Below are 27,113 nucleotides of genomic sequence, written 5' to 3' on the forward strand. Positions count from 1 at the left end.
AGCTTCTAATTGCATGTATTAATGGGAGAGGGTTCTCAAAATGTACAGCATTGCCACAGTCTGGAACAATAAACACCTCACACAAACGCTCCATTTCATTATGCATCTGGTATGATATATTTACGAATTTTGAATCCTTTTCACCAGCTATGAAAACAAGGGGCTTCTTGCAATCTTTCAAATCATCCCAAAGAGACCTGAATATGTACCAGTTCACATTCACTTAAATACTGGTACTGTAATACAAGCAAGTCATAAGCTTGCAATAGAAATGGTATATAAAGAATCAAATCTGATAGGGTGCCTTTGATTTGCTACACTTGAATCGTGTAAAACCTTCGCCAGAGATTCGACATGGTCATGCTGGGTACGACTCTGGAGAAGTCTATCAAAATGTGGGTGCTCTCTTAGGTTGAAATTATATGGAATTAATAAATTATCTCTTCATCAACTCAGAATCACCGAGATCCATATTAAGTTAATTTTTAAAAATCTCCAGCTTGAGTGGTACCTTGACCATAACTTGGTTGAATACCAAGTTTCTACAAAATTGTGCAAACCATGTGATATAAGCAACTTAGCCCTTGATTTGTCGATTGCTTGATGTATCTTTCTATTTGATTCTTGTTTCAACCCTGGGCTTCCTGATATTATAACAGCTCCTTTGATCTGCATATGATATTTTAAGGATTTTAAAGGTTGCAAGTCAACTCTTCCTTTTTTTCCAAAAAAAAAAAAATGAGATACCTTGTCACTGTTTAGAGCCATGTGCAATGCAATTCTTGCACCCATTGAGTAACCAACAAGAACAACCCTTTGTTCTTCAGTAGAGATTTCATTAATCAATTTTAGTAACAACTCTGAGATTGTTTTGACTGAGATGGTGCATTCTTGTTTTGCATGGACCTGTGATTTGCCGTGCCCAGGTATGTCCACAGAAATCGTGCGTGCATCATTGGAGAGAGATTTCATTATAGGGGCCCAATCTTCACTTGTACCGAGAAATCCATGAAGAAATATGACTGTGTTTTTCTGCATATGACCAGTACTTAATTACTTGGATAGTTTTAATCAATTTATTAAGAGATTGGGTCTTAAATTGAGGGACAGTTGAACAACATTTTGCAAGTTGGATATATTACTGACCAACTAATCTTAAATTAATGAGGGTATAACTGTCACACCCCAAACCAGAAATTCTGGATTAAGGTGTGATCAACCTCGCCTCGTGCTTAATTAATCATTAAGCACGCAAGGCTATTCATAAATAATAAATCAAGCAGCAGCGGAAGCAAAATAATATAAATGTCAAGCATCAGTCACATAGCAAATAAATAAACATACACATACATAACATATAATTCGATCCATCTCGGATCCAAATAACACCATCTATAGAAGGGGATACATGATCTATCGAGCCCGTATATATAACACGGGAAATACGGGACTCGTAAACCTAATCAAAAGCCTAACCCTAACTAGGTCAAGTGGTATGGCCCTCAGGGACAGCTCCTGACATCTCCTGCTGCGGACCGCCAGAACCTGTACCTAAAACCCACGAAACAACTTGTGGGTGAGCAACGAATCGCCCAGTATGTGACCCAGAATTATCCTCTCAGGGATTCTCTACGGTCAAAGCATTTTTATTTATAAAATGAATACAATTGAAAATATGCACATGTGCGAACCTATATTAATAGCTAATAGAATTTACAATACTTTTGAATAATGCCATGATGCGATTATTCTATTATGCCAACATGCGAAATAAACCCAAAATAAAATCAAGGTGTAATATCGGATATAAATCAAGTCGGAATCCAGTACTCCTTGCACTGTGTGCCCAAATACAATAATAATAATAATAATAAAAATAATACGGATAAAGTAATCACCCCGTGCCGTGCCAATAGGATCAAAAAGATCCAAACAATATAATCCAAGGACTGATCAGAGTGCAATGATACACGATGCCTAGTGACATCGAGCATTGCTCCACAAGATAATAGCACACTAGCCGATGGTTATATCAAATCCAGTGTGTCATCTCGCCTAACGATTCATCACCCAAACATGTCCAATAGGAGAAATCATACAATGCAGGTCGTAAAAAGTTAATATCTTCCCTCATGAGCAGGAGATAACTCTATCGTCCGGCCAGTCCAATAGGTACACCACGCATGATTCCACAAGGCTCGAGACCGACTGGGACCGGCTGAGTCCGGCTATGAGTCCGGTCATTGGGTCCGGTGTGAGCCCGGCACAACCGTAGGCTCCCGTTGACCCCCGTTGACTCCCGTAGCTCCCGTAGGCTCCCGTAGCTCGACCTTGGAATCCGTTCTAGTCAAAGTAGCTCCTAATGTAGTGAAGGGATAAATCCCGAATCGTATCGTGCCACAGAACTCGAGATCGGAACTGCTCACGTCAAATAGTAAAATGATCGAAAAAGGGTATATATATCAAAGTGTATATATATAGTATAATCCTAAAGCCATCCAAGGATCAAGTGACCCTCAGCTCAGTGGCTGTCGGGCCGTCCCATGCCAAGTGACACCAAGACGGAACGAAGTCACTCGGCTCTGCTCAGCTCTCACCAATGCATGAGTATGCACGTAATATAATAATAATATATTGTCTCCACGAGAAGAAGACAAACCAGTATCCTAATATTCTAATAATATAAATATAGTATTATTTAACTTCTCTACTCCTACAATACAGTAAATTCAGGTTTTTCGGGGCTTATGCAATTCTACCTATATTGCAGAAAGGATAAACATGCTCTACAGTTTTAATGCAACTACTTAAAAATAAAGTGCGGATGTCAGGTCAGATGGATCGACTGGTAAGAGTACGCCCACGAAAAGAATAATTCAGATATCCCACACCTGAGGGACTGGAGTCTCAGTCGCTAATAATCAGCGTGCTCCACGTATGCTCCGAACTGCGGGTCAGTCGGATCGGTCCACGAGTCGGACTCGTACGGAGTCGGCTGATCTGTGATCACGTAACTTAAATTAATTAAAATCTACGCTAATTGTATTCTAACCTTCGTCCCAATTAATGTACAAGTCGATTTCTCGATTATTTCGATTTTATAAAATTACCGGTTCAGTCAATCGGACTGATCCGATTAGGCATATATTAATTAATTAATTTCATGTCATTGAGCTTAGCATTAATCTTAATTTATAAGTTCGTCAACTATTGATCATTCACCTTGGTCTAATTTAATCTAATTTAATCCTAATTAAATTTATATTCTAATGATTTAATTTGAAGATATATTGCTTGTATAAATTCAAATGTCGAATTATTCGTAATAAAATAATTGTTCGAGAGTTGCGGTAAATTATACGTGTTTTCACTTAACTAATATATTTTAATTTCCTATCTACTTGATTTATTTAGATCAGACTAATTAATTTTAAAAAGGGTTCGAAATTCGGTTTTGAACGTTAATTTACAATTAAAATCCCTAAGGCAATCATTTAAATATAATCTATTAATTATATGATTATTGCGAATTTTATAATCCGTTTTAATATAGTTAAGCTATTTATATTCTAGAAGTGTTATTCGTTTATAAAATTTTAAAAATAGGACCTTTAATTATTTTACGTGTTTTCTAACTAATTTTATTTCTAAGTCGCGCAATTCGTTATTTTTATCACTAATTAAATTTCTACGTTTAGTTAGTCGTTTCGAATCTAAGTCCATAACGAATATTTTCCGTTGCTAATTAACTGTCATTTATTAATTAGCAACGAATTTTTGTACAAGTTCGAAAAAAAAAATGTTTAAAATAATTATTTTAACTTTAAAACTTTTTATAAAACTTTTATTTTAGTTTAATGTGTTGGGTGTTTTAATTAGGTTTGTTTCGAGATCATACAGGTGTCCAATCGGGTTATTATAGTATCTGCTCAAATTATGTTATGAGTCATCATCGAGGCATCAGACCCTGGACGGTATAATCATTTCCCGAATTAAATTTAAGTTTACATAAGCATCCGGTTTTATTCGGTTACATTATCAAAACCTAAATTTTAAAAGCCATCATTTAATCCGTCAATTCTTTTATACCTTTCGGCCCATTTGACTTATCAATTCTCAATTCACGGTCCATTCACATAAATACATACATATGGCCGGCATTATATATAAATTTCACCAATTTACACTTTGGCCCCTTCACTTAAATTATTTACACATTTTTGGGGTAATTGCATAACTACCCCTAAATTTTAAAAAAAATTCACAGTTTGGTCCCTGTCATTTCAAAGGCTGGTAAAACAGATCATAACCGTACCAGAATATACACTGGGCTGGTACACTGGTACCAACCACATACACAAGTCAAACAACACGCAATCCATATTCACAGCATCAGCACAGAACAGAACAGCACAGTCACACGCAACAGACAGGCAACAAATCAGAGGGCAAAGTACCCAGCCAAACAAAACAAGCAAGGCAACAGGTCAAGGAAAACAGAACCAGAACAGAACAGAAACAACAGAGTCACACGCAACAGACAGGCAACAAATCAGAGGGCAAAGTACCCAGCCAAACAAAACAAAGCAAGGCAGCAGATCAAGGCAAACAGAACCAAAACAGAACAGGAACACAGCCAAGGCACAGGTCAGAGAGCATGGCAACACAGCCACGTGCATTGGCTTGCCGAGAAAATCAACAACCCGAGCAAGCCGCAAAAATTCAATCTTTCACAGCACCATCACATAAAAAGTAAGGTGCTAAAGCTTACCCGATAAGAGCTAGCACGGAATGGAGAGAGCAAGAGGAATCAACACCAGTACAACAACAACAAGCACCAGAACCGCACCAGAATCGCACCAGCCAAGCACCAGAACAACCAGAGAACAGAACAAGCCAACCAAAACAACAGAAAAGAGGGGAAAGAGAGGGATTTCTCAGCACATGAGCGAAAATCAAGAGCGAAGCTCAAGAGAGAGAGAAAGGGGGGCTTATATACCCGAAAAGGAAAAACCACACGCAATAGGCAGTACGGCCGGCTGACAGCGGCTACTTTCGCCGTTTCGCATTAACTTCGACGGGACAACGAGAGAGAAAGAGAGCGGGGAAATCAAACCCGGATGCCATCTCCTAAAAGGGGATGAAAAGAGAGAAGGAGCACGGGGGTGGGGTCGGGCTGTCAGGCATCGAAAAGGATGTGGGCTCGTCGCTGCAGTGATAGAAGAGAGGAGACGAGGCTTTGCCTCTGTCTTGCGCAAACAGGAGAGGAAAGGGACGAAGAGGGTGAAAACCTGGCGGACCCGAATTCTTCATCTAATTGGGTTAAGTTCATATTTTAATTACTATAAGGTGCTTCAGGATTGGTGCAAGCTTAAGGATCCAATGGTTAAAAGAATTGAATGGTTTAAGGCACTTGGGCGGACCCGACAAGATTTATCAAATTTGGTTAAGCATGAATTCGTTTCAAATTGAATTGAGCAAAGGAACGAAGGATGGCTTTGGGATTCGTGCTAGATAAATATGAACGGTTTTAGATTCCTAGGAGATAGTATGATTGATTAATTAGTGGTATCAATTACATAAACTTTTAACCGATCAGCCTCACGGATTTGTATTCAAAATTATATACAAGTTTGTTGTGCTTAATTCAAAAGAAAAATTTGTTTATGATCTTCATCAAAGTTTTAGATAGATAATTTTTAATTCAGTTTAACCAAATTGATCTGATTGATCTGATTTTAAATCTTATATATATATATATATATGTTCATAAGTTCTAAACATATAGTTAATATCAAATCTATAAATTTTAAATAGATCAAATTTATAACTTTTATATAAAATTAATCGTACGAAAGATTCGTATAATTTATCTTTCTAATTAATATTTTATTTATTTATCTCATTAAAACCTATTGTTTTTATTCTCTAACTTTTACGTTTATATTTCGTAATTTTAGATTTGTTAAAATAAATCAACAATCTGATCGGTAATTAACTTAGAAAATTTTATTTAGTGTAAAGATAAGTTTAGCATTAATCACGTTTTAAAATTTCGGAATATAACAATAACAGTAATTAAGTGAATATCTCATGACAGTATAACAGTAATTAAGTGACTTCATAAAAAGAAGGTATAAGAAAATTTCTTACATTTGTATGCAAGCCAGCTTCTTTAACTCTAAAACAGGAAGACAAACCACCTTCATCAATTTTTACAGAATAGCACCCGGCCTCTTCATTTTTGCAAAATCTAGATAATAATCTCTTGGAACCCCAAGAAAACCTCTCAATTATATTTTGAGCATCTTTCACTGAAGCCCTCATTTTTCCACCAACTTTTAGTACATTATTTATCAACCCTTGATCTATTATATCTTCCTTGATCCATTTATATGTACCCAGCCCATGAGCAAATCCATCATGAAAGCATTTATTTCTTGTTTTGCATACATTTTCATATTGTATATGAAGAAAATATGAAAATTGAACATACATAGATAAACTTAAGCTACTTTCGTATGCACTACTAACAATTGCCATTTTGTTGTGTAGGAAAGCCAACTTTGCAATCAGTGCTGTGTTTTCAAAATCACCGACTCGGCTTGGCTTGATAACCTATATACATGCATTCAAATTACATGTATTTAATGAGTAATTCTTGACACCATATACAATTTGAAATTTTAACTAAAGTCCCCAAGGAAGGGTTTTTACTTCCAGTAACAATGAAGTTACTTTTTAGAATTAGAACAAGGAAATGAAAAGTTGAAACAAAAAAATGCTTACTATAGCTGCTATTCCGGGATGTGCATATTTTTGGAGATGATTTACAAAATCCCCTTTAATAGCATCTAGGGTTTCATCTAGTGCAACAGGCAAGCCACTTTCTTCACAAAATTTTATGATATTCTCTTCTGCTTTTATAGGTTCCTGAAATCATACAAAGAACATTAGGTTAACTCATGTCATGTTTATATGTTTATTTATGTTCAATACTTCAATTAATGTCCTTTTATGAAACTGATATCTACCAGTTTCAGGTCTATGTACTGGTATATTTAACTAATATATTTTGTAATAAACTTCACAGACATTTATGGCATTGAATTTGATGGAATTAGACACCAACTATTAATCATTAATTAAAAGGAAATGTGAGATAAAAATTCTAAAAGAAAAATTTGGAAGGTGAGATTGACAGTAGGTCACACCTCGACATATTGTAAATTATACTCTTTTACAGCAAAAGAAAATTGCATGGCTTCTGCATAGCTCCACCTCCTATTTGCATCCACACATATATTTATGCTATATCCAACTGTCTCACGTATTTTCTGAATAATCATGGCATCTTCAATAGGCGTTCTCCTACGTGCTACCTACATTCATATTTCTACTACTATTAATTACTATAAAATTTTAGTTAGATATAATTACTATTAACAAATTTGAAATCTTATTGTTTATCCTAGCAAATCATGTAAGGATTTTTTATTTTCTTTAAAGAATTATTCGGGTGTTTACTGAAAAGTTAAATTTCCATTTTAAAAAACCCTAATAAAAAGAAATAAAGGGACCATGAAGTGTATTTAAAGAAAACCAAAGGTCACACTTACAATACTAATAATGAAAATAAATTAGCACCTTGAGTTTTACAGTGGAGAAACCTTCCTCTACTAGCTCCGAAACAACATTTGCCACCTCAGATGGAGAACCATCACAATCCACAAGTGCACAAATCTCAATGCTCTTTTCATTCTTGGAATTACCTTCTTTTAGTTCTAGTCTATTGTTAATTCCCAATAAAAGATCGGATAGGTTACTTTTTCGTTGAGCAGCTAGTGCATTTAAAATCGCCATCTCTAAGCCACATCTCACACTTGGGAATATTGAAGACGGCTGCCAGAAGATTTCGAAAAAAAAGAAGTAAAAAGAAAAAAATATATTGTCATACACATTACAGATGAGCACTACTTTCGTTATATTTACCAATTAATAGTTGTATTCTTCTAAACTAAAAAAAAATAATCTCCTGCTATAGTACTGGTCCTTCAGAGCCTGCACTGGAATCATGCCAGTACATACCAATCTCCAAAATTATATGGCTACTGAATTTTACCAGTGTTGACTACTACATTTTTATTTTTATAATTTGATGAACTTCATGCAAGTGGAAGTTATTTCAAAGGTTATCTGTACAGATAGAAAAAAGGCACATTTGAATTCAAGAGGATACAGTATGCACGGGACCCACTTGACATTGCTCCAGGTATCACCTTGATGGATGCTTTAAAAAGGGTTTTGTGTTTACCGTCGGTTTGTTCTAAAAGGTTCTTGACCACAAAGGTTGACCGGTGTGTAACTGGGCTTGTGGCACAACAACAGACTGTGGGTCCTCTTCAACTGCCGCTAGCTGATGTGGCAGTGATTGCACAGACATACACTGATCTGACAGGTGGCGCATGTGCAATAGGAGAACAACCCATCAAGGGGTTACTTGATCCAAAAGCTATGGCCCGGTTGGCAGTAGGAGAGGCCTTAACAAATCTGGTTTGGGCTAAGGTGACTTCTCTGACAGACGTTAAATCGAGTGGGAATTGGATGTATGCTGCAAAACTAGAAGGCGAAGGTGCAGCCATGTATGATGCTGCCATGGCATTGTCTGAGTGCATGATAGAATTAGGTATTGCCATAGATGGAGGTAAGGATAGTCTTTCCATGGCCGCGCATTCTGGTGGTGAGGTGGTAAAGGCACCTGGTAATTTGGTAATCAGTGCATATGTCACCTGTCCTGATGTGACCCTGACTGTTACACCAGACTTGAAATTGGGTGATGACGGGGTTTTGTTGCATGTTGATCTGGCAAAGGGGAAGAGGCGGTTAGGTGGGTCCGCTCTTGCTCAGGCATTTGATCAAATAGGTCACGAGTGCCCTGATTTGGATGACGTGGCCTATCTTAGAAGAACATTTGATGATGTTCAGGGGTTGATTGGGGAAAGGTTGATATCTGTGTTGGGTTTCGAGGAACGGTTCAAACCCATTTAATTAGCTTAAGCTGCGGAAAGAGTAAAACAAAATTTTTTGCATCTAACTTAAGCTACGGATTAAATGAATCAAGAAGATTCGTTTAATCCTATTTACAGATCTACTCCATAATTGATTTCCTAAAGCATTAAATCTATTTACAAATTAAATAGATTAATATAACAATTTATACCTTGATTCCAAATCTCAGTTGGAATGCATACCGAGCGAGTAGAGCCTCACCAGGGATGGAATCGACTCGCAGTATCACACGTGTGATACCTCTATTGGTTATCCACCAAGACTAACCGGAGAGCGATTTATTTCTTCTGCCAGAAATACCGTAAACCGCGGAATTCTGTAGAAACACTATTCACCGAAAAAGGGACAATTTAAATATATTTAAGAATGCAAGTTATTCCATTTTACTAATAAAGCAAAACATGAAATACCGCAGAATCTAAAAATATATTTTTCCGAATCTCGTAATAACCGAAATCAGGGAAGAGAGGAAAAACCGATTAACAAAGTAATCAGATTAACATGTGAATTAGCAAATTTTCTCTCTACCCTCACCCCTCTATTTATAGTGTTTTGAGGAGGTTCGCAAAAGACCAAAATACCCCTCAAAACAAATCTATTTACCAAAAACCCTTGACACCTCATCCTTTAATATGTGAAAAGACCAAAATACCCCTTCCACACCCTTCCACACTCTTCTCCATGTTTCTACACCCCTAAGGTGTTATGCAAGGTGGCATAGGTGTGAAATGACCATTTTGCCCTTGGCCCATTAAGGCATGAATAGTAAAAGGCTTTGATTTTGGGCTTTGACTTTGGGCCTTTAATTTTAATTAAGGCTTTGATTATTTTGGGCTTTTAAACCCATAATTCAAATCCATAATTAACAATTAAAATTCCAAATCATATATATATAATTGTCATGTACAATTATATTTCTTTTCGGTTATTGTTCGGTAACTTTTATACAACGTAACGTGTACGTTTATAAATTAACCGTTGTTTCTGCTTGTCATTCTAAATGACATTTATAATTTAATTATATCACGTATAATTAATTATAACCATCTTAATATTAATTATAATCAATTTATAATTAATCAGTAAGATTCTCCGAGTAGCTCCTATATGGTGTGACCCAATAGGATCTGTGTTATGTTGGTAAACAGAGTTAAAACTGTTTTAACTTCTGTTAGTCATGGGTGGCATCTGGCAACACATCATGACCATCCAATTACACAGATGATGCTGTACTGTACAATATCACGATCCAGTAAACAATTTACTTGTGTCAGTTCTTCTGTCTCATAGCTATCAGATCAGTTTCAAGGTAGATGTGTGTCATCCTTGGTAACTGTATTTTTTCTTGATCTTGAGTAGATTATCAAATATAATTACTCTTGTAATTATACCGCATGCAGATAATCTAACTCTATCAAGGGGCCCAGTGATGCTATAGCTCGTATAGAGATACGAGGGACAAGTAGTATTCTTGGCAGACTATCACTTCCTCAGCTAAGTTATATATATGGAAATGCTACCGTTATGGCTGCTTTTTACGGACAGCGTTAGATAACATTCACTCATATATATTTCTTAGTGGGAACGATAAATACCTCATACTGTAGAACTTTGACACTGAATGAAAACATAAATGACACGAACACAATTCTATTTAATGTTTCATTCGGGGTCTGTCAAATACCATGTTCCTAGAACATGTATCCATGCGATTAAAATGACATCTCGTGTCAAGTGGTTTGTAAAACTTAACCATCTTTTAATCCACATGCTAACCTTATCGCGGTAATTAGTGTTCCTGCTAATTACCTTGGTCAGTGACTTTTAAGAGTATATATTATCTATATTATGGAGTTTCACAATTTCAGTCATGAACTCGAAATGATCCATAATTTCAATAATACTCAAGGCAACAAAATGATATATAAATAAACATTCAATTCATGAACAAAGCTTTATGATTAACTTATCGTATTATTGACTTCTAGATTATTACAAACTAACAATCTGCTGGTCACGATATCAGTGATGGAGGGATTCTTGTTAGTGTACTTGAAATGGCATTTGCAGGTAATTGCGGGGTTAAATTGGATTTGAAATCAAATGGATACGGTGTCTTTCAAACCCTATTTGCTGAAGAATTGGGTCTGATCATAGAAGTCAGTTCAAAAAATCTGAATACAGTTGTGGAGAAATTGAAAGAGTTCAGCGTGTCCAGTGAAATTATAGGTAAGGTCACATCTTCTCCAACTATAGACCTCTCCATTAATGGAAAACCCCAATTGAAAGAAGAAACACCCTTTTTAAGAGACTTGTGGGAAGAGACCAGTTTTCAACTGGAGGGGTTGCAAAGACTCGCCTCGTGTGTAAAACTTGAAAAAGATGGCCTTAAATCCCGAAAAACTCCAAATTGGTCTCTATCATTCACGCCAAAGTTCACTGACCCCAAAATTTTAGATCTGAAACATAAACCAAAGGTAGCTATAATTCGTGAAGAAGGGAGCAATGGGGACCGAGAAATGGCAGCGGCCTTTCACGCAGCGGGTTTCGAGCCGTGGGACCTGACAATGTCAGACTTATTAGATGGAAAAATCTCACTAGTTGACTTCCGTGGGATTGCTTTTGTTGGTGGATTCAGTTATGCTGACGTACTTGACTCAGCAAAGGGTTGGTCAGCCTCCATTCGGTTCAACAAACCCTTGTTGGATCAGTTCCAACAGTTCTATAACCGACCCGATACATTCAGTCTCGGTGTGTGCAATGGATGCCAACTCATGGCCTTATTGGGTTGGGTACCGGGTTATGGATCCACAACTGATGTCTCTCAACCAAGGTTTATTCACAATGAATCTGGTCGGTTTGAGTGCAGATTTAGTAGTGTTACAATTGGGGATTCACCAGCTATAATGTTTCAAGGAATGGAGGGGTCCAGTTTGGGTGTTTGGGCTGCTCACGGAGAGGGAAGGGCATACTTCCCTGACACGTCAGTATTGGATCAGGTAATGGATTTGAATCTGGCTCCGGTAAGGTATTGTGACGATGAGGGGAAGGTAACGGGTTTGTACCCGTTCAATCCGAATGGGTCCCCAGAGGGAATAGCAGCTCTCTGCTCACCAGATGGGCGACACCTGGCAATGATGCCACATCCGGAGCGTTGTTTCATGATGTGGCAGTATCCATGGTACCCAAGTGATTGGCAAGTTGAGAAAAGCGGGCCCAGTCCATGGCTGAAGATGTTTCAAAATGTGCGAAAATGGTGCAGTTAGAAGAGGTAATTATTTATTTATTTATTTATTGAGGAGGGTTCCAATCCTTATGTCTTTCATACCTCATCATACCTCATATTTTATACTTTCGTTTTCAAAGTCCAAACTGTCAATCCGAACCGCTCAACATGATATTCATACTAAAATATGTTTGGTATGAAAGTTTTTACTATTTTGTAAAATAGGTACAAAAATCACTGTTTCTGTACCGTTTTTTACTATTTTCTACCATATAGGTTCTTTATTTCTGAATTTAACCATTCATTGTGTGTTTTAGAAACTGATGGTTGGTACTTTTGTTTGTTGAAGGAAATTAATTGGATGATGAGAATCAGATTGCTTCTTATACTACTGCGATTGGTGGTTGCTCGGTGGAAATTTTGTGGATCGGTAGTGTTGAAGTATTGGATTGTGTTTGAGTTGAGCTCTATTTTGGAGTTGGAATTGTAATGGTAGGATTTTGAGATGCACTCATCCCTCCCTGCTGCTGATAATAAATTTGTGATGCAATGCTGATGTTATATATTATGCTCTAACTTGACTATTACTCTCTTAGTTGAGTTGTTGGCAAATTGAAGGCCCATCACGTGATTCACATGCAGGCCCAAATCAAGGCCCATCAAGTATGTTGTTATCAAGTAAGAATAGTTGGTTTCCCCCAGTGTAGAGTGTAGACACATGAATTGTTTTCTTCTCAAAATTTTCTGTCACTTTTCTAGATAGTAGATATTGATTGACCTCTTCTTCTCTTATCTCTTCCTCAACGAAAACAATAATTGAGTCAAAGGAAGCTACTTTTACTTTTAATGATTTTGTTCTTCAATTGACATGTATATGTATATGCTATGCTATGCTATGCTATCCTATAATCTGAAACCAACTCAACTGTTTCTCAATTTTGTTGAATTTAAACAAATTCAATATTTCAAAAGCCCAATTTTCAAAAGCCTAATTTTGGATTATATGAGCGTTTCCATTCCAAAGTCCTACATGTCGGTTGTAGCTTTCTTCCATATAATTGCTCTTTTTTTTCTATATATATTTTTTCTTTTTCTTTTTTGTTCATTTAAAAGCATGGCAAAATGTTAAAAAAATGAATGATGTCATTTATTAACCACAAATTAAGTTGCTTTAAGGTTCGTGTAAGCTCAAATTTAAAAACATTTTCCTGAACATGCAATAAATACAAATATCCTCTCTGATCACATTAATCGTAAATGCATGAATATGATGTACCACTGCCACACAATATGTTTTTGTCATGAACAGATATTTCACAATTCACAGTGATGTGCATCACTGTGACAAAACAACATTTAATTTATATCATTATTTATTAAAATAAAACAAATTTAAATTTTGACAAGATTATTTATTTATTTTATAATTTGAAAACAATTATATATACCAATATTAATTGATAAGTTGATTTTATAAAAAAGAATTGCTGTTGAATGAAATTATGATGTAGTAAAAGACAAGATGTGGTCAACCATGTCTATGTCTTATGTCTAGTTCCCCTTCCCCATTTGAAATTTGAAATTTGAACTTGGAAATGGAGTTAGAAGAGGTTTGACTCTTGATTAATTTAATTTGTGTTACTGTAGCATAAGCAATAATAATCATACACCTTCATTTTCCTTAATTTCATTCCTGTGTCTTTCTGTCTCTGTCTCTGTCTCTGTCTCCTTTTTGTTCTGTTCTCCTTTCTATCGCTTCCTCTTTGTAAAGTTGTAATGATGAAATGGTTTTACTAGATAAGGAATTAATGACACAAAAGTAAAAGTAAAACCACCTCTCTGGCTCTCTCTCTCTCTCTCTCTCTCTTTTTTTTCTTTTTTTTTCTTTTCTTTTTTTTAAGAAACCATAAATGAATAAATAAATAAATAAAATTTATCAAACTAACTTAATAAAATTTATCAAACTAACTTAATTGCTTTTTTAAAAAAAAAAAAAAAATCAATTATGAATGATAGGTAAGCAAATAATAAGATAGCGTTCACAAGTCAAGGGCTAAATGGCTAATACTAATAGTCTAATACTAATACTAATACCAGTGCTTTGTAAACGCGTCACGACTCACGAGGCCTTGAATATGATCCTGACAGGACACAGGATCACATGCCATTTTTTTACATAATTAATTAATTAATTAATTTACAAAGATAGATCCACACATATTCCAAAGTATGTATTTTTATAATTTTGAATTGGAAAATGGGTATTAGAATTTAGAATTAGATGCTTCTTCTACTCTTTGGAAGAAGCACCTCTCCTCTGGCCTCTGGGTACCTCTTTGTCTCTCTTCTCTTCTCTCCATTTAATTATAAATTAATTAATTAATTCATTTGTCTAAAACCTTCTTGAGATCTCCACACCTTGAGTTGACCACTAATACTAATAGCAAACATTACTTTGCTTGAAATATGATATATGAGAGATTGAGGAATGCCTTTTTTGTTGGTATCTTTTGATTAAAAAGATGGTTATATTGGTAATTATTTTTTGTTTATGATATATATAATTTGTAAACATTTTAAAAATTATTTACTTTGCCATAATAATTTCGAATATAGTGATTTTTTTACCTTATTTTAAAAGATAAAAATTTGGTCTCCAAGTACAAATTTTGTATGGAGATTATATTGAATGATTAGAATTGACTGTTTGAATTTTGAAAATAAAAACATAAATTTCATAGCACAAATTAGACCGCAGTTTATAAAATACCATAGTCTCACTCTAAATTTTAATTGAATGTGACTTCAAAACAAGAGTTGTTACTTTAACAAATATAGTTTAAAATATTTCAAGAGAAAAACTTAAACAAAACATACTGTAGAAACGAAAAATAGTTAAAAACGATTTTTTTTATTAAAGCATGAGTGAAGTTAAAGTTTTGAAACCTTATATTTTTGGAGGAGGGTTTAAATCTTTTTCATCTTTTTATGTCTTTATCTTGAAAATTTTAGTAATTTAAAATTTAAAATTTACATATTAAAATAAAATTATTAGCTATAATATATATCATTTTTTTTAAATGTAAAATATTATGACATTTTGACTTTGTTTTAATTTGTATCAATATCAAGGATTCAAGGTTTAGAACACTAATGTGGATAATTTATGAATGTTGTTGATTCAAATAAAATAAATTCTAAAAGTGATATTTCTTTTACGTGCATAGAGGAGAATAATATAAATTACATCTTACTTTTGAATATAAATTTTAGAATTTTTGTTATTAAAAATTTTAAAGTAAAAGTAAAAATAGAAGTGAAAATAAAATTTAAACCTCCCTATGAAAAAAGAGATAATATTAATTAAGAATGTTAAAATATAATTCAATTTGAACTTTTTTTGACACTTGTCTTTTATTGTCAACGTTGAGTTGTTGACAATAATAACGACTAAATGAGATAAGGATGATGATTCATTGACAATGTCTAATTTTGACAGATATAACAATGTTTTTTTTTTTTCAAAAATGTTGTTTTAAAAAATAGAAAAAAAAAATTAGTCTTTGATCTAGTGACAAATGTAATGTCTTGCGTGGAAAAAGTCACATATTTGAAATTAAAATGAGAGAATCTTTGTAGTTATTAATTAGCTGAGCTCATCGTTTTTCATGTAAAAAAATGTGTATATAGTATAAATCATATTTTCTTGCTATATTTTAAAATTGTAAACTATTTTTATGATTGTTTCCATTGACGAATTAATTCGTTGTTAATAAATCTCTGCCCACAAAACAAACTGCGAAGAAGTTTTTAAAAAAATAAAATAAAATGGCTCATCTTGTCAGAAGACAGTGCAGTTGGAAACAATAAAATGAAACACATACTATTATTTAGAACACTGGAAGATACGCATCAAATTGAAAAATTACGTCACTCAAATATAATATGAAAAACATATACTTTATATTACGTGTGCACAAAACGTTAATATACAATTTAGGCAAAGGCTTCTATGGACATAAGGACCTATTTGTAAAATGAACATATTTTTATTTTCAAAGTTCAAACAGTCGATCCGAACCATTCATCTTGTTCTCCATATTAATATGTGCTTGGAGACCAAATTTTACATTTTTCTGAATTTTTTTACTATTTATTAAGATGGGTACAAAATTCAATGGTCTGAATTTGATATTTTTTGTACCCATCTTAATAAATAGTAAAAAAATTCAGAAAAATGTAAAATTTGGTCTCCAAGCACATATTAATATGGAGAACAAGATGAACGGTTCGGATCGTCTGTTTGAACTTTGAAAATAAAAAAGGTGTTCATTTTACAAATAGGTCCTTATGTCCATAGAAGCATCACTCTACAATTTATATTGTTTTTGAAAATATTTGGAGGCAGAGGCAGCTTTTCTTTAAATAAAGCTAATGAAGTCAATTGATTCTATTTATTTTCAATTGTTTTGTGCATATATATATATATATGTTTTTTTTATATAGCTCAGAATAATATATTGTATGTAGGAAAAAATTGATACTCTATCTTAGCATGAAAAAAAAAAATTTAATTCTTAATAAATGTTTAATTGATATAGCTTCAAAGTTAGAAAGTGTAGTTGGGTGTCTATTTGAAGACGTAAGCAGCAGTATTTCTAGCTTTTTTTGGTATCGGCCTAATGTTATGTAAATGAAATGTGAATAAATAATAAATAAAGTTATAAAACTAATGATATAATCTTAATATTAATTTTGATATGAATTAGAATTATTATTATTATAATATGAATGAATTAATTAGAGTAGTGAAGAGTAAGCATGGAGCAGTGATGTGAATGCGAATTGTGATGGATGTTTTGAGAAAGCAAAGCATAGCCTAGGCTAGGTTAGGGCTTACATATCCATATCCACCACACTGGTCGAAATAAATAAATAAATAAATAAATAAATAAATAATTCCTTGCCTTTTGTGCAAACACAATTTATAATTACTTAAAATAGTTCATCAATTTCTAAATTTCTAAAATTCCAATCAAGGGGTAGGGGGTAGGGGGTAGGGGTTAGGGGTAGAGGACCCCACACCACAGCCTTTTTGAATGGAGGAAAAAAAAAAACGCGAATCTCGAGGCAGATGAAATTGCGCCGGTCAAAACTGAAAATGTGAAGAATCCAAAAGTTTTTACCGGTTCGAGACTAGACTTGGAGGAGGAGAATGGGGATGGAAATAAAAAGTTTAGGGAGGGGGCAAAAGTCAAAACCCTGCTACACCGCCACTACATTTATTATATTATTATTATTATATTATTTTTTAATTATCTATCCCAAGTGTCAAGGGTGTCGCTTTTTCTTACTTATCGTCCCTTCACCTTTACCTATACATTAACCTTTACCTTTACATTTACCTAGGAAAAAAGGCAGGGTTACACCCAACTATACACAAGTACACAACACGAGACGAGACGAGACGAGACGAGAGAGAAGAAGAGAAGAGAAGAGAAGATCAGAAGACAAGACAACAAGAGAGAGAGAGAGAGAAAAGGCTCCAAGAATACTTCATAGATACATAGATAGAGGAGGGAGAGAACACATAGCTAGAGATAGACAGATAGATGGTGAACAAGGATTCCACCTTGGATATATAATGCATGGCGGTAGAGTAGAGGTACTGAGTGAAATTCTATCCTCCATTCATTTTTAAGAGGGGGGAGCCTTTTCTCTCTCTCTCCGCTGCTCCTGCTCCGCTTTGGAGGGGTTCAGGATGAGTACTTTTGGAAGCCTATTCGACGGTGCCATGCTCCCTTACGGTGGCGGTGGCGGTGGCAAACCTCTCTTCACCTCTCCTGCCCTTTCTCTCGCCTTGGTAACTAACTCTAAATCTATTCAATCTATTCAATCTCTTCCCTTCCTTCCTTCCGTGCCCTTTTTATTCATTTCTTTATCCTCTTTGTTTTTTGGTTTAGCAAACAAACATGGAGGCGCAGAGAGATGGAAATGGTACTGCTGTTCCCGGAGTAGTAGCAACTAAAGAATTAGATGAGATCGACAGTAGATCCGGAAGTGATCACTTGGACGGCTTGTCTGCTGATGACCTTGAACCCCCTTCTGGAAACCCTCGCAAAAGGAAGAAGAGATACCACCGCCACACTCCCCATCAGATCCAAGAACTTGAAGCGTAACTCTACTTTACTTTACCTCTTCAATCAATCAATCAATCAATCATCCTTTTCCTTCTTATTTATTAATTCCATTCCATTCCATTCTCTCACTGAATTCAGATTGTTCAAGGAGTGCCCTCATCCTGACGAGAAGCAGCGTGCTGAGCTCAGCAAACGTCTTTGCTTAGAGAACCGCCAGGTCAAGTTCTGGTTCCAGAATCGCCGTACTCAGATGAAGGTAAATCAACCATTACATTTAATCTTCGTACATTCACTGATTACTGATTCAATGAATGAATTATTATTAATTAATTTCAACAAACAGACACAGATGGAGAGGCATGAAAATACTCTACTGAGGCAAGACAATGACAAGTTGCGTGCTGAGAACATGTCGATCAGAGAGGCAATGAGAAATCCTTTATGCAATCACTGCGGTGGGCCCGCTATGCTCGGCGAGATCTCTCTAGAAGAGCAACATCTAAGAATGGAGAATGCAAGGTTAAAAGAAGAGCTTACTCGTGTCTGTGCCTTAGCTGGTAAACTACTTGGCAAACCTATTTCTTCAATGTCCGGTGCACCTCTTGCCCTCCCCATGCCAAACTCTTCTTTGGATCTAGCTGTCGGTACAAATGGCTTTGCAACGTCTCTACCAGCTTTGAATGATTACCCGAACAATGCGTCGAGTCCTCTTGGTACTGTTATTACCCCAGCTAGAGGTGGTGTTGATAAGTCATTGGAGAGATCTATGCTTTTGGAACTAGCACTTGCGACCACTGACGAGTTGGTCAAGATGGCACAAATGGAGGAGCCATTGTGGATCCCTTGCTTGGAAGGCGGCAAGGAAACACTTAACTATGAGGAGTATCTACGTGGTTTCAACAGGTGTATTGGAGTTAAACCGGTTGGGTTCATGTCTGAGGCTACAAGGGAGACAGGTGTTGTGATCATTAATAGCATGGCGCTTGTTGAGACGCTCATGGACTCGGTGCGTTAATTGTTCTCTCTTATCACATTATATTATATTCTTAATTTCTAGCTACTTGTATATAAGTTTCAGTGTTCAACTTGTGATCGATCAATGCTTAGATTAACTTTTACTTACAAGTAATTAACATGCATATGATTAATTTGAAGTGTAGGCTCGATGGTCTGAAATGTTCTCTTGCGTGATTGCAAGTGCTACAACTACTGAAGTTCTTTCTAGCGGCATGGGAGGGAGCAGAAATGGTGCATTGCAACTTGTAAGTTATTTAATTGTTTTGAGACACATATATAGCTACATTTGATCATATTTGTTCATACTTTTGTTTTGCAATTAATTTATGTCAGATGCGTGCTGAATTACAAGTGCTATCTCCATTAGTTCCAATTCGGGATGTAAACTTTCTGCGGTTCTGCAAGCAATTAGCAGAGGGATGCTGGGTTATTGTAGATGCTTCTATTGATGGAATCAGAGAGAATTCATCGGCATTAGCCGACAATATGAAATGCCGTAGGCTTCCTTCTGGCTGTTTGGTGCAAGACTTGCCAAATGGCTATTGCAAGGTATTCATTCACTTACACCACTCTCTTCCCACTAACTAAGACTGTGAAACTCTATTTTATTGGCTAATTATTTATGTTGTTAATTAGTTTATTATAATGATTACCATGCAACGTAATGGTGCACGTACATAAGTCAAAGGCTAAACCACTGTTTTCTAACAAGTTAATTACGGGTCACGAGGCCACGATCCTGTCAGAATCACATGGTCTCATCTATTCATAGAGAGAAGAGATATGTTATGCATTTTTCTATGATTTGTGTAGATCCATACATATTCCAAAGTGTTTTTTAATTGCTTTGTTTAATTGGAAAATGGGTATTAGATGCTTCTTCTACTCTCCCCTAGGGAGCTAGCTACTTGTCTATACCACTTAATTAATTTGTCTAAAAATTCGTTGAGATCTGCATACCTCACCCTCCCCACTTGCATTTGTTTAGCATTTTTTTTTGAAAAACTGATTGAAGTTGTCCCAAATACACATTAACCTGGTCTAATCTTTTGCCTGTTATGCAAAGATAATTTACAATATTTACACTATAGTAAGTACTTGTCCCTTGCATAATCAATAGTCTAACCCACCATGTGGTAAATAATTTTGGCTGGTTGTAACGAATTCATATCCTCTGAGATATCTCAAACTTTGCATGACTTTATGGAAAATCCCAACCGTTTAAATACGTTCTGCACGAATCTCAAAGCACACATAATACTGACCCCCTACACTCCTGAATAGGCACCGGACACGTCAGTCACACAAAAGCTGAGATATCTCAGAGGATACGCACTCGGTTGTAACTGGTTATGATGTGCTGGGGCACAAGGTATCTACTACAGTGGACCAGCAGGAACTCTGTACAACTTAATGTATGGTATAGTCTATCTAGCCTGTATTGTGTTTGGTACAGCCCTACAGGTTACAGGGGGGGGGAGAACACTAAAAACACTGGAAAGGAGCAGAGGCATGTGAGTGCATTAATGAGCTAACAGACGACTTGTTTTTTTTTTTTTTTTGCATTTGTATTGGTGTAACAGGTCACGTGGGTTGAGCATGCAGAGTATGAGGAAGCGGCTGTGCACCAGCTTTACCGCCCCATACTCCGCTCTGGTCTTGCCCTTGGTGCGCACCGCTGGCTCGCCACACTCCAACGCCAATGCGAATGCCTCGCTATTCTCATGTCATCTTCTGCCCCTTCTACTGACAACACAAGTAATATGCTTTTCTTTTCATATTTATTGTATCATCTGTAGGATGAATTAATATTGAAATGAAAAAAAAACAAAATTGAGTATGGTTATATTTTAAAAATAATTGAATTACCTAAAAGTTAAAGGCAGACAATTTCTTGCATTGCACTTGTATACATATAGCATAAAATGTAATGTTAGTGCAGTTGAGTTCTGAAGAAAAGAAAAGAAAAACTGACCGAAATAAAAATGTAAATGAAATAATTTAAGTAATGATTTTGTAGCAATCACTGCAAGTGGAAGGAGAAGCATGCTGAAACTGGCACAGAGAATGACAGACAACTTTTGTGCGGGAGTGTGTGCATCATCGGCACACAAATGGAGCAAGTTAGTGGGGGCCGGCAACGTGGGTGAGGATGTGAAGGTGATGACACGTCAGAGCGTGGATGAGCCTGGGGAGCCACCTGGCGTTGTGCTCAGTGCGGCCACGTCAGTTTGGGTTCCAGTGGCACCGCAACGCCTGTTTGATTTCTTGCGTGATGAGCGTCTGCGTAGCGAGTGGGATATTCTTTCAAATGGTGGGCCAATGCAGGAGATGGCACATATTGCTAAGGGGCAGCATCACGGCAACTCCGTTTCCCTTCTTCGTGCTAGTGTGAGTTACATTTTTCTCTTCATTTAAAAAACAAAAATACTTATCTTTACATGCATGTGTTGATTGATTAGTTGTGAATTTCGGAAATTGCTTTTGTGTTTACTTATGCACACTACAGTTAAGGTAACATTACCACATGACATGATGAGACTAGACTATTTTTGGAGGTGTATATGTATCGACTGTAAAGGAAGAGAGTATTGATTGCGCCTTAATATTAGTTCAGGGGCCATAATGGTGCAATATATAAAAGAGAAGAGTTGTAGTCCTTGAATAAAGTGCTCATAATTTATTTTGTGGGTGTCCAACCCGTGTAGCTGTGACTGTCCCACGGCACATAGTCACATAGTGACATAGTGTACAATGTACATAGAGAGATGGATGAGAAATTGATAAGAAATAGGACAAAAGGAGACAAAATAGGAATAGTGCAAACGTACTGCATTGCATTGGGCCAGAGAAAAGATTAGATCCAAAAAGTAAGCTCAAGTGGGGGACCAGGCAAAGTGTGGTCCTGGACTTGAGAGGGGTACATCTGTAAAAGCCTACACTATTATTTGTATTTATATATCAATTCATGTATAGGAGTTGACATCTATGACCCTTTGCAGAAAGGGACAGATATCAAAAAGTTCTGTCTCTCTCTCTCTCTCTCTCTCTACTTCCTACTTTCTACTTTTCTAGGTCCAGCCCCTTTAGAGTTCAAAAACCTAGACTTCCCTCCTTTAGAGTCACTCTAGCTGGGTCCCTTTCTCATCAATCCTCATCCATCACTTTCTCTCTCATACATACATGGATTATGGATAGATTAATAATTTATTCTATTCTACTAGCTACTAGCTACCCTTTGCATGCATGTTACACAATAAAATAATATAATCAACAGATATTATTTATTATTAATTAATTGTAATCAATATAATAATCTCTTACTTACCATGCAAATGCAGGCTGTGAGTTCAAATCAGAGCAGCATGCTAATACTGCAGGAGACTTGCACTGACCCGTCTGGGTCAATGGTGGTCTATGCACCGGTTGATATACCAGCAATGCACTTGGTCATGAGTGGTGGGGATTCTACCTATGTGGCACTTCTTCCTTCGGGTTTTGCAATCCTGCCAGATGGGTCCGGAGCCGGTGCATGTGGGGGGAGTAGTACTGGAGGAGATGGAGAGAGCAAAGTAGGTGCATCTGGATCTCTCTTAACAGTTGCATTTCAAATCTTGGTGAATAGCCAACCGACGGCAAAGCTTACGGTTGAATCAGTTGAGACGGTGAACAACCTCATCTCCTGTACCATACAGAAGATAAAGGCAGCATTGAACTGTGATGTATGATGAATTTAATTGAATTGAATCCAAAAAGAAAAAAAGAAAAAAAAAAAAGAAAAAGGAAGAAGAGAGGCAGCAGGGGTAGAGTTGACGTATGCAACGGGTCGAGTCAAGAACGAACCGCGCGAATAACCTTTGCTAGGTGGTAAGCAAATCATGGCACGACATGTCCATGACCATGGTGCTTAGCACATAGCAATGGTGGTGGTTCGGGTATTGACTCGATTCGACTCAACTCGATCCTTTATTAAAACTTGGGATTATATGTGGCAATTGTGTCACTTTCACTTTCTTCTGGTGTTTTTTTTGGTGAACTAGGAGGCCTCTCTCATCTTATGTTGTACTCTGTATGCTTTTTAAGTATATTATATTATATATATGTAGGCAGGCAGGGAACTGCGTATAATATTATATTAGGAGTAACCTGTTTTGTGTTAACTTGTGTTTTAGTTAATTAAGCTTTTAGCAATTTTAACACGCCAAATATTCATTTGCCAAAGGTCTAACAAACTGCAACCTACTTGTCGCTCTCTTTTTGAACTAGACACCCAAAAGTGAATTAGTCTTCTTAATTAATTAATCACCCTTTTAGGGACTAATTTGGGATCAAATTAATTAACAGTCTTCATTGATTCATCTTGATGTTTAGGGACTAATTTGGGATCAAATTAATTAACAATCTCCATTGATTCAACTTGATGTGAATTATACATGTGATGTATATATGGGCCTGGGTCTAGGCCTGGCATTGGTATATATGGGCCTTTATTTAAAGGGCTAGTGCTGTGAATTATATGTGTGATGTATATATGGGCCTGCTTCTAGGCCTGGCATTGGTTTATATATGGGCCTTCATTTATTAATGAACGGTGCCAGTTAAGTTTTTTATGAATGAACGGTGGTGTTCTATCTTCATTCTTCTATCATTCAATGAAACTAGAAAGAAAGAAAGGGAACTAAGAAAACCTAATGGCGCTCTTCTCCATTCCTCCTCTCTCTCTTTCTCTTTCTCTTTCTGTTTCTCTTCTACCACAGCCCAATCTTGGTTTCATCTCTCTAAGATTAACTAAACCCCAGCACTTACACATGCACTGGTATTGGTTGCACAAATCAAACACGCTTTGCATCTCCCGTTGTGTACCCAGAGTAACCCAAAACCCAAATGCATTCGGAAATGACACAGAGCAGAAGCCACCTTGGATGAGTCAAATAATTCTATTTCTTCATCAACTGAGAGACTTCTTAAAACACAAATTTACCTTAGCTGCTCAGTGGATCAGAGAAAAGATGAATTCTCCCAAAGACATAGCATTACTTGTGTTGGGTATATTTCTCATGCTGTCTCGGGTTCGTACCAGTTGTCAAACTTTAAAAGAGGTGCCTTATTCACAACTTGTAAATGGCATTAACCTCAGCCATGTATCCTCTGTTGATTTCGAAGAAGGCTCTAGGTGTATATATTTCGATAGAATTTCTAATGATCAAGCCCAGGAGAAACATGGTTCTTTAACTACTAAAAGGTATGTGCACCTGACTGAGTTTATTTTATAATGCGTTTTACTGGTACAACAGTTCCTTTCAGTGTATCTGTACTGTACCTATCCTAATTGCACAGACTGAAGCTCAAATGAGGCTAATTAGGTCCAAAATGAGATCAAATTGGTTTGATAAGCAAGTATCTTGCAGGTACCGTACAAGAAAGATGGACCGAGACGAGAAATTTCTTCTTGGATTGTTACGTGAGAAAGGGGTAACATACCGTTCGGTCCCTCCGCCTGTTTCTAGATTGCTGGTTTCCTGTATAGGCACAATTGCTGGAGTATGGATCGGGATTATTCCTGTAATTTGGCTTTTAGAGAGGAGGCTTCACGGTAATAATCGAAAAAAAAACTGTACTGGTACCAGACAAATGGTTTCTTTTGATGATGTGCAAGGTGTTGATTCAGCAAAAGAAGAACTAATTGAGGTGATTTCTAGAATTACTGCTATTGCTCTTGTCTTTGTTTGGTTATTTATTTATTTGTTAATTTTTTTTTTTAAACCTGCTTTCTTTTGTAAAATTAAATGAAATTTGTTGGACCATTTAATTAGGAACATAGCCTGAGCCTTTTGCTATGCACGAAGGAAAATTGAATTTAGTTTCAGTAAATATTTTGTACAGTGAGGTGCAAACACTCTTACTTTAGAATATACAGAAGAATCCTTAAGACGTAAAAATATCAATATACCTAATTAAAAAGCTGTTCCATATGTTTACCAAAAAGGAAAGAAAGAAAAAGTTGGACAATAAAAAGTTCGCACATGTTTAAATTTGGCCATGAGATACAACAAAATGGCACTGAACTGATTCTGTAATTTCGTCTAAATTGCTGCATCATTTCTGCTAGGTGGTGAATTGTCTGCAAGGCACTTTGGATTACAAAAAACTTGGTGCTAAACTACCGACAGGTGTCTTACTTGTGGGCCCACCTGGTACGGGGAAGACATTGTTAGCCCGTGCCGTAGCCGGTGAAGCTGGTGTGCCATTTTTCTCTGTATCTGCTAGTGAGTTTGTAGAGATGTATGTTGGCAGAGGTGCAGCTAGGGTTAGGGATTTGTTTAAAGAGGCGAGACGAGAGGCGCCAGCTGTTGTGTTTATTGATGAGCTGGATGCTGTTGGTACTGAGAGGGATGGTTTTAGCCATGAGAGAGATCAGACTCTAAATCAGGTACATGCATAAATGTTATTTCTTTTATATTTTAAGAGAAACATATCACATATGAAAACAAGCATAAATGTTTTGTTGCCATGCATTGTGCATTACTGAAATTTAGCTACTGACGGAGATGGATGGGTTCGACTCTGACAAGCAAGTGATTGTACTGGCGGCTACAAACCGAGCAGCCGCATTGGATCCGGCATTGCTGCGACCTGGCAGGTTCTCTAGAAAGGTGTTTGTAGGAGAACCCGATCTCGAAGGGAGGAAAAGAATCATGGCTGTTCATCTAAGAGGAGTTCCCTTGGAGGAGGAGACAGAGATGGTGTGTGATTTAGTCGCCAGTTTAACTGAGGGCTTTGTCGGTGCTGACCTGGCAAACATTGCCAATGAGGCTGCTTTACTTGCTGTCAGAAGAGGTATGAAATGCCCTTGTATTTATTTTACTGAGAAATAATGGAAGTATTCATATTAATTGATGATGTGATGTGTCCAGGTGGCAGAATAGTGACACGGGAAGATATAATGGAGGCAATCGAGAGGGAGAAATTCGGGATAAATGAAAACAAAGCAAATGCAATTAGTGGAAGCAAATGTCTTGAAAAACTTTTTCCATGGCTACCTGGCTCTGTGAAATTCAAAAACAGAGACAGAAATGCAATTGGTAGCCGCCGAGTTTTGAGTAATTGAAAAAAATAGGTAGTCTTCTATATTAATTTTTTGTAAGAAGAAATATATATATATTAGGATCAGTGATTTCTGAAATTTTTTGCACCACTATGTAGTTGTATGTACATAATATCGCGATCGTATATTTGTTCACGATCACTGATTTCTTCTTCTTAGATCACGATCGTATATTTGTTTAAGAATTGTATTTTTCTTCTTCTTCAAAGTGATGTTTTATCACAGCAATTTTATTTCTTCAGTGTTTTGTAATGAATATTTAGGGCACCTCCAATTGGACACAAGAATTGAACTGAAAAGTACTGTGAACTGAATTATTTTTTCCCACGGGAACGGTAACGCGGCCGAACATTATTTGGTTTTTTGTTGCCATTTATTATCAGGATGGATCTTTTAAATAGGCAACTATTTCTTATTATTATTATTTTCATAGAAACAGCTTCTGGAGATGTTATTTTAATTTTGTTGTTAATATTTTTGTCAATTATACCCATGCAAGTGAGAAATGCAGAAACTACCCTCACAACTCCTTTTAACAAATTTAAAGGTTAAGTTG

General features: G+C 36.2%; 3 protein-coding genes and 1 pseudogene across 4 annotated transcripts; 3 read left to right on the forward strand and 1 right to left on the reverse strand.

The window, feature by feature from the left end:
• Positions 1-294: 294 nt before the first annotated feature.
• Positions 295-7,897, reverse strand: LOC144560109 (protein PHYLLO, chloroplastic-like). Its single transcript, XM_078309262.1, has 6 exons — positions 7,648-7,897; positions 7,215-7,382; positions 6,790-6,933; positions 6,154-6,618; positions 748-1,032; positions 295-669 (listed from the first exon to the last, which is right to left on the reverse strand). The coding sequence occupies exons 1-6, from the start codon at positions 7,861-7,863 to the stop codon at positions 448-450; spliced, it is 1,500 nt and encodes a 499-aa protein (XP_078165388.1). The 5' UTR covers positions 7,864-7,897; the 3' UTR covers positions 295-447.
• A 177-nt stretch (positions 7,898-8,074) lies between these two features.
• Positions 8,075-12,713, forward strand: LOC144560823 (putative phosphoribosylformylglycinamidine synthase, chloroplastic/mitochondrial; annotated as a pseudogene). Its single transcript, XR_013513489.1, has 4 exons — positions 8,075-8,080; positions 8,209-9,012; positions 11,058-12,340; positions 12,645-12,713. The product of XR_013513489.1 is annotated as a putative phosphoribosylformylglycinamidine synthase, chloroplastic/mitochondrial (transcript).
• A 5,131-nt stretch (positions 12,714-17,844) lies between these two features.
• On the forward strand, positions 17,845-23,612 carry LOC144560179 (homeobox-leucine zipper protein ROC5-like). Its single transcript, XM_078309361.1, has 9 exons — positions 17,845-18,158; positions 18,259-18,470; positions 18,574-18,691; positions 18,779-19,441; positions 19,596-19,697; positions 19,786-20,001; positions 21,036-21,210; positions 21,473-21,843; positions 22,794-23,612. Exons 1-9 carry the CDS (start codon positions 18,057-18,059, stop codon positions 23,178-23,180), a joined length of 2,346 nt encoding a protein of 781 aa, XP_078165487.1. The 5' UTR covers positions 17,845-18,056; the 3' UTR covers positions 23,181-23,612.
• Positions 23,613-24,102: 490 nt separating this feature from the next.
• Positions 24,103-26,756, forward strand: LOC144560180 (putative inactive ATP-dependent zinc metalloprotease FTSHI 3, chloroplastic). Its single transcript, XM_078309362.1, has 5 exons — positions 24,103-24,694; positions 24,861-25,140; positions 25,562-25,882; positions 25,989-26,289; positions 26,367-26,756. The coding sequence occupies exons 1-5, from the start codon at positions 24,144-24,146 to the stop codon at positions 26,558-26,560; spliced, it is 1,647 nt and encodes a 548-aa protein (XP_078165488.1). The 5' UTR covers positions 24,103-24,143; the 3' UTR covers positions 26,561-26,756.
• The last annotated feature ends 357 nt before the right edge of the window (positions 26,757-27,113 follow it).

Source organism: Carex rostrata, chromosome 10 (genome assembly GCF_964058835.1).
Source record: "Carex rostrata chromosome 10, lpCarRost1.2, whole genome shotgun sequence".
NCBI lineage: Eukaryota > Viridiplantae > Streptophyta > Magnoliopsida > Poales > Cyperaceae > Carex > Carex rostrata.